Genomic DNA, 7,600 nt, shown 5'->3' on the forward strand with positions numbered 1-7,600 from the left:
ACCATTTTTCCCCTACTAGATTTCCCTAGACTTTTAACAATACAAACATGTCTCCCACATAAATGTTGTGGATGTGTTGTTTTAATTTCTCTTGTTGGAAAAAACAACCATAAGATGATCCTAGTTGTTTTCATCACTGTTTTCATCATCTGACAACAGTTCTTCCAGTTCCACCTCTCCTATATCTTTTTTTAGTTTTCTATCTTCCAAAGCCAGATGTGCAGCTTGCGTAGCAACAGTCTCCTCATCTAGTTGTAGTATAAGGACAAGATTCTCAATTGTGTTCTTATTGTCAGAGGCACCTTCTTCATTTTTACAATGATTCGCTCATGTCCTCATACTCTCCTGAGATTCTCACTTGACCACATCTCCATATTTTCTTAATGACATACTTCCTAAACTCACAAATCCAGAAGTATGTTTAGTCAACATGCCCTTCTTGGCCATACCCTCATATTTTTCAGTACATCCTGAGTTTCCATGTCAATAAAATGAAATTTTCTCCTTTTGCTTTCATCCATGTCTAGCAATAGATAAGACAACAAACCCAATGTCATAAAACAAAAGGTCCTTGATTGTTATTTCAGTGTCCACTAGGATCCTCTGCAGATCTCTCGCCCAACTTTAAATCTAATGGCCTCTTTTGCATTTATATTTTCCATGTCAATTCCAGTACTGGCCCTAAAGCTTACCACCTCACAAGCACAAGGATAATGTCATAGTGACTCAGGAACCCTAGACATGTTTTCCCAAATGGTATGATGCTTTCCTTTAGCATTGTTCTCTTCAAGTTTTTTTAGTTCAAACAACTTTGCTTTATTGGGAAACCTTAAAGGAAAGGGTTATTTCCATGTATCTTGGCTCTCGATTCCCAACTCCAACTGAACATAGCATGAAGCCCTTGAGATATTTGAGTCTCGTCTAGTTGCCGAGAACTCATAATAATGATAGCCATATGATTGCCATGTTTTGTAGAGAAAACCTCTTTAGTATTCCAAATCGACACACACCCCGGCCTTTAGCACCATATCCAATGTACCAAACTCTTCATGCATATACTTTGTCCCGTAAGCTACATATAGTGTTTTTTGTATTATTATGTAACCTTTAAGTGTGATTATTTCATCGCAAAATTCAACCATGCACTAAAATGCTCCAAATATGTTAGAGTGGAGGCCTAGATAAACAGTGTGAGTGGAAATACAAGCCAAGACAACAATTATAAGATTGTGGGGCGGGCGGGAGAGTGCAATAATGGAGTTATGTACTCTTCTGTATTTTGTGTGTGTGAAATATAGTTATGCAAAATTGCGAATATTTAGCTATATGATATTAAAATAGACCATGCACATGTAGTTTAGTTGGAAGAGGAAACTCCCCTCTTGAGCAATAAGCAGAGCATTGCGGAAGAGGATACTCCTACATGTGGGTATGGCTGCTGCCAATGCATGGGTGCTTAGATGAGGTGCTAAGCACATTAAATAGCTTAGCAACTATACTCCCCAATGCATAGGTGCTTAGCTTATGGTTGCTAAGATTGCTTCATTTAATGATTTAGCAACTAAAGTTCTTCATGTATTGGTGGGCTTTTTTCCTTTAAATGTTTTGTCTAGGTTCACACGCTTAGCATTGTTTCTTCTTGGTGTCACCACACTCATCTCTCTCCTCTTAAATAACTTGTCACATCAGATTTTTTTGCCTACATGAAAGGCTTAGCACCTGTACAAGGTGGAGCATTGGAAGGGGCCTAATGGAATTGGTATACAAGGATCACATGTAGAACCACTGGACTTCACTATTCCTTCCTTAAATAAGCTTAGGCGTTCCCATCATTTATTACCAAAAGTTTGTAACCTTGCACATTGCCGATTAAAGGAACCCATTGAAGTGAGTTCTTGAAGGAGCACAGAGTCTTCAACAAATAACAATAGGTGGAGATTTTTCAAGAAGGACAATATAATCTTAACTAAGAAGAGGATACAACTTCGTGGCGACAATGTAAACCCTTGAGAGGTCACAACGAAAACAAAACCCCACCGACCCAAAAGCAAGGAACACGCAAGAGAGAACTACAAGCTATTGTTCGCAAGAGAAGAAAATTGGATTTGCATAGGGCCAGGATTCCAGGGTCAGAAATTGTGAGTGTGACATTCCCTTTGCCATATCTTGAGGTCTTGTTTATGAAAATCTACTCTCTACTTGTTTCATTTTTTCCTGAGGAATCTACCTGTTTCATTTTGAGAGAAGTGCATATTTCAACCCTCAACTCTTGGCCTGGTATAATTTTACAACCCCCAACTCCAATATCGTCTACACTACAACCCCCAACCAGCACCCTTCGTATTATTAGCAAGCCCTGTCAGCAAAAAATCAAAATTTTCAAAAGATAATGGTAAAATAGAAAAAATCCGGAAAAATAAAAAAAAACTTTAAAATGAAAATATTTACTTTCAAAAAAGTGTAAAATAAAAACAGTACTAAGGTTGCTGGTTAAACAAATTTTGTCAAATCAGAAAACAATAGTAATCATCTGGAAAAAGAATGTATTTTTCGATTTGCCAGAATTTTGAACATTTTTTGCAAAAATTTCTAAGAGCATATCCAATTTTTCTTATTTCCCAGATTTTTCAGAATTTAAAAAAAGTCGGACAACAACCGCAAACTTTTTTACCCGAAGTTTTACCTTTTTCCTTTTTTTACTGAACTATTATATTTTTAAAAATATATATTTGATTTTACTTATTATTATTATTATTTGGTTTTTTTCCTAGAATTTTGTAATTTTTTGTTGACTGGATGGTCAACGGGTCAAAACCGGTCAACAAGGAGGGGAAAGTTGAATCCTGGCCGGTTTTAAGAGTTTGGGGTTGTAATGTGACATTATGGGTGCTTTTTTAACACAATGCAATTGAAGTCGGTCACATACACGCGCATACACTCACCTTTATGAATGCACGCACACCCTTTTCCTATGAGCACCTCCGAGAGACTGAGCCGGCACATCATCTTGAGGCTGACGAAGTCTCCACAAACATCTTCATACTCGACTGGAACATCTCCTCCCACTGAACGCACATCGCCAAAAGGCCTGGAATAAATCCAGAAAAATGCGAGTACCAACGTCAAGTCTACGACTTAGAACTCTTGTGGGCAGGGTATGACATTGTTTCTTAACCATCCAATCATAGGATGGTTCTCGAGACGTTATTGGAGTTGAGGGTTGTATATTAGACTAGGGCAAGAGTTAAGAGTGAAATATGCACTTCTCTCTTTCATTTTTATTTTACAATGATGTCCAGTCACCAGACAAGCAACAATGTGTCGCATTTAAGTTAGTTTTTGTATGTATATACAGTACGTTTATAAAATAAAATTAGCAGGTGTTAATTGTTTTCATTTGCATGAGAGAGGAGTCCATGTGAGGACAAGTTGGAACAAGAATCGCCTTCCGGAGCACAGCTGGGTACCATATACTGTATTAATTTGTCAGTTGCGGCTGCGGCATCTTCTTGATCATCTTAGCTCACCCTTAATCAAGCTTGACGTAATCCGAGCACCCACTCCTTTGATCAATCAAGCCCTTAAATCTTATTCAAAACCGCGTGCCACATGCTGGCCCTTAAGCCAATGAAACTGCGGAGTCTGCTGCATAACCACACACTTAACTCGGCCGGTACAACGAAGGCCAACCTAACATATAAACTGTTTGCAAATACTCCTACCAGTAGCACTCTACTGGCAATGTCCGTATGTACACACCAGTTTTCCTCACAAATAAATGCCAATACAGTACCTGAACGAGATACGATGCCTGTTTCTGAATCTACGTGTACAGTACTTTGCAAATTGATTTGTACCAGGATTGCCCCATGTGACAGTAACCACCTCAACAATCTAAGGCTTTCCACCTCAACAATCTGGACCATCTTTGTGGTGGTAGTGGTTAGATTCGGACCAATGTCAATCTGGAAGCAAAGCAGTTGTGCTGAATGAACATGGAGCAAAAGCTGAAACACATGGACCGTGGGAGTTTTTCAGGCTGGCAAAGACCGAATGATGAATGGTCCAACATTAGGATAGTACTGTATCAATCACCCTCTACCACATCCTCTCTTTTCTACCACCACCTCTAGAACACACCCCCCTCTCCCACTCCAAGAAAAGATCATGTCATGTGCACACACAGGTAAAGAGCAAGCCATGGCTGACGCTGACCACTACTAGTACCAGGCACTAGGTGTAGTATACGACTAATAGTAAATTAACTAGAACTATCACATATACAAAAGCTGGGAAGAAGCGCGGTTAAAACAAGAAAGCAAAAGCGATTAGGAGTAGAAAGAAAAACATCTCGGCGCCCGTCTGCCGATGCGTACGAGCACGTGGGCTCCATCATGGCAGAGCATAAACAAGCATAGCCCGTCCTCTCCACCATCCACAGGCACCAAGAGATGAGATTCCCGGTCTCCAACGCTTGCACTGCCATTGCACATTGTCATGCAGCAAAGTCGCCTCTCCTCCTTAATATCACCTGATACAAGAACAGGTTCAGAGATCGATCGGTTTCTTTTAATCTGCTAAAAATGTAATCCAATGCAGCAATACAGTACTAGTGCAGAAGATGGGCAGTAGTGTGTGTGTGTGTGTGTGTGTGTGTGTGTGTGTGTGTGTGTGTGTGTGTGTTTGGCGAATGGCAGTAGTAGAAGTAGTCCAAATGCGAGCGTTATGATGTCCTGACCAGCTGGGAGGACTTTTGGACCAGGGCACGATGGCCGCGCTTGGCCCAACACTGTTGGAGGGCGCGCGCTTACTTTGCCGGAAAGCAACGATGGCCATGGCGTCCCTCGAGGCGGAGCACGACACCGACCAAAGCGGAGAGGGAGGGATAGGATTGACCCTGCTTCCAGTTCCACTTCCACCCTGGTTTTCTTAAAACTCCGAAGTGGGAAATGGATGACACTGCGGTTTCTTTATTAAACCGGTCGAGTTCTCCACTCGTGTGTGCTGTGTTGTGTGGACTAGTACCACTAGCTCTTAATTTGTCAAGAGTAAGACTAATACAAAAACAAAATTTGGTTTTGGTAGGTTCTGTCATCTGTGACAGCGTGACTAGAAGCAAGGATGGAAAATCCCCGTGATTAGATTCCTTGTTTAGTTAGCCATTGTTGCCGACTGTGGTGACAGACAAAATGCTACTCCAACATTGACATGACAATGGGGTGATCAACTGACGAAAACAACTAGTGCGATGAACTGTATTTGTTACTGCCATTGTGTGGCACTGAAGCAAGGAATGTGGATGAACTTGTTTTGTTACCTGCGGTGGGGCTTAGAACGGCAGGCTTTTGGAGGTGGAGGAGGAGGAGAGCGCCTTGAGGCCGTCCGACGGCGCCAGGTCCTGCGGGAGCCGCGCGCGCCGCACGATCCGCCGCATGTTGCTCTGCAGGCTCTGCTGCACCAGCTGCCGCACGGCGCGCTTCTCATTGCTCATGCAGCAGGCCTCCCCCTCCGCCTCCTCCTCCTCCTCGCCCCCCTCCTCCCGGCGCCGCCCTCCGCCGCCGCCGCGCTCCTGCGGCGCCGACACCGTGGCCACGACGCCGGACGCGTCGGCCACCTGCTTGCCCTTGTCGGCGCGCAGGATCTCCAGGATCCTCGACGCGCGCTTCTGCGCCAGCGCCGTGCCCACCAGCGTCAGCTCCAGCAGCGCCGACGTGGCGCCCGCCTCCGCCATGGCCGCGCGGTCGCCGTAGCTCCGGTGCGCCAGCACCATCAGCACGTACGCGGCCTTCTCCTGGCACCCGGCCTCGTCGGACCAGTTGAGCACGTCCACGAGGACCGGCACCGCGTCCGGGGCGCGGCTCACAGCGCGCCGGCCCTCGGGGCAGGCGGCCACGATGTTGCAGAGCGCGGCGAGGGCGCGGTCCGACGCCGACATGTCTCCGATGGCCGCGATGAGCGACGGCGCGAGCCCCGCGGACAGCAGGTGCGGCACGTTCGCCGCCGCGATGGAGAGGTTGAGCAGTGCGCGCAGGGCGTCGTGCCGGACCTGCTCGGTGGCCGCGGCCTCGAACGCGCGCACGAGGAAGGGCGCGGCGCCGGAGGCGCCGATGATGGGCTTGTTCGCGTCCAGCGCGCTGAGGCAGAGGAAGTTGGCGACGAGCGCCCCCGTCAGAGCGCCGGACGCGGCCTCGGCAATGCGGAGCATCTTGTGCACGGCGCCGGCCTGGACGATCGCGGCCTTGTTCCTGCGAATCAAACCAAACACCTCCCCGCACAATCAGAAGCCGAGCACCCAGATCTGATCAGCAAGAAACAGAGGAGCGCGAGAAGCGCGTGGCGGAACAGAAGACTCACGTGTCATTGCCGATCCCCATGTTGAGGAGCGCGTACAGCGCGGCGGCCAGCAGCTCCTCGCCGCCTCCACCCTGGTCGAGCATGGCGACGAGCGGCGGGATGGCGCCGAGCATCGCGAGCATCTCCCTGGCCATGGCGTCGTCCTTGGCCTTCCTCCGCACGACCGTGGCCGCCTCGACACGCCACGAGACGCCGCCGGCAACGTCTCCCTCTCGATCCTGAAGGGCGGCGACCACGACCTTCAGCTCCTCCAGCGCCGCCGCCTTCCTGACGGCCGCGTCCGCCTCGCCCTCGTCGTCGCCGCACTCGGACGGCTCCGCCCTGAGCAGCTCCGCCAGCCGGTCGGACCGCGGCCTTGGCTGCGAGTGCGCGCGTGGCTGGGGCGACCGGAAGGACCTCCGGCCGCGGCAAGAACCGCCGCCGCCGCCGCCGCCGCACGTGAGGACCTCAAGAAGCTTCCTCCGCATGGTGGCGGCCGAGAAGACCGGCCAGAGCCGGAAACCGCCCGCATCGGCGTGCACGCACCTGACCACCATCGTTCCTTCCCCTACCGCAGCTTCGACAGCAAGTCACATTGGCCGGAGGAGGGGGACACTTGGCGAGGGAGGGGCGCTTCGGTAATGGCGTGCAGCGGAAGCCGTGGCGCGGCGCGGCGTAGTAACAGAGAGGGGTTTATACTCCGTGTGAAAGGCAGGCAAGGTGGTCACGAACACTGACAGGGTGGGTCCATGCGGCCAGGATAAAAAATGGACGCGGAACAATTAAAAACCGGACGCCATCAATGCTGGATTTACAGTTGGATTTTGCAGTGGAGGGCCATCGAGGAGGCGACTAAAAAATGTGTTAAAAAAATGCGACACCAGGTCATTTGCAGACGACGATCTGCAGGCGAGTTAAAAGTATTTGATCAGGCCTGGTGTGCAGGATGGTGGAGCAAATTTAGTGATCTTAATAAGTGTTGAAAAGTTGGTTTATCTCCGTTACTCCGAAAGTCTGGCGGCAGTGCAAATCTGGGATCTATCGTGGCTGAGAGTGATGAGGCGTACGTAGTTACTGTGTGCATGCACTGCCACTTGCTTGACACGCCGCCGCGCACCCATGTCTGCATTGACGCAGCACAAGATTTTGTAGCTCCGCCGACAGAGAAGTCCAAGATACCGGTCCACTCCCGCTGATTGGCCCTTGTCGGTATCATACGCCCCGATGATACGACCGTATCAGGCGCATTTGCTGATGGGTATTAATA

At 48.4% G+C, this 7,600-nt stretch overlaps 1 protein-coding gene across 1 annotated transcript; it reads right to left on the minus strand.

Annotated features, from left to right (window-relative positions):
* Positions 1–4,008: 4,008 nt before the first annotated feature.
* Positions 4,009–7,015, minus strand: LOC123112104 (U-box domain-containing protein 7). Its single transcript, XM_044533025.1, has 3 exons — positions 6,355–7,015; positions 5,318–6,245; positions 4,009–4,531 (listed from the first exon to the last, which is right to left on the minus strand). Exons 1-2 carry the CDS (start codon positions 6,888–6,890, stop codon positions 5,330–5,332), a joined length of 1,452 nt encoding a protein of 483 aa, XP_044388960.1. The 5' UTR covers positions 6,891–7,015; the 3' UTR covers positions 4,009–4,531; positions 5,318–5,329.
* Positions 7,016–7,600: the final 585 nt, after the last annotated feature.

Source organism: Triticum aestivum, chromosome 5B, assembly GCF_018294505.1.
Source record: "Triticum aestivum cultivar Chinese Spring chromosome 5B, IWGSC CS RefSeq v2.1, whole genome shotgun sequence".
In the NCBI taxonomy this organism is placed as follows: domain Eukaryota; kingdom Viridiplantae; phylum Streptophyta; class Magnoliopsida; order Poales; family Poaceae; genus Triticum; species Triticum aestivum.

Excerpts from the sequence above, each read along its gene's own strand:
- LOC123112104 (XM_044533025.1), bottom strand. The coding sequence starts at position 6,890 with ATGGTGGTCAGGTGCGTGCACGCCGATGCGGGCGGTTTCCGGCTCTGG. Across the intron at positions 6,246-6,354 it reads ATGGGGATCGGCAATGACAC|GAACAAGGCCGCGATCGTCC; the intron begins GTGAGTCTTCTG and ends TTTGATTCGCAG.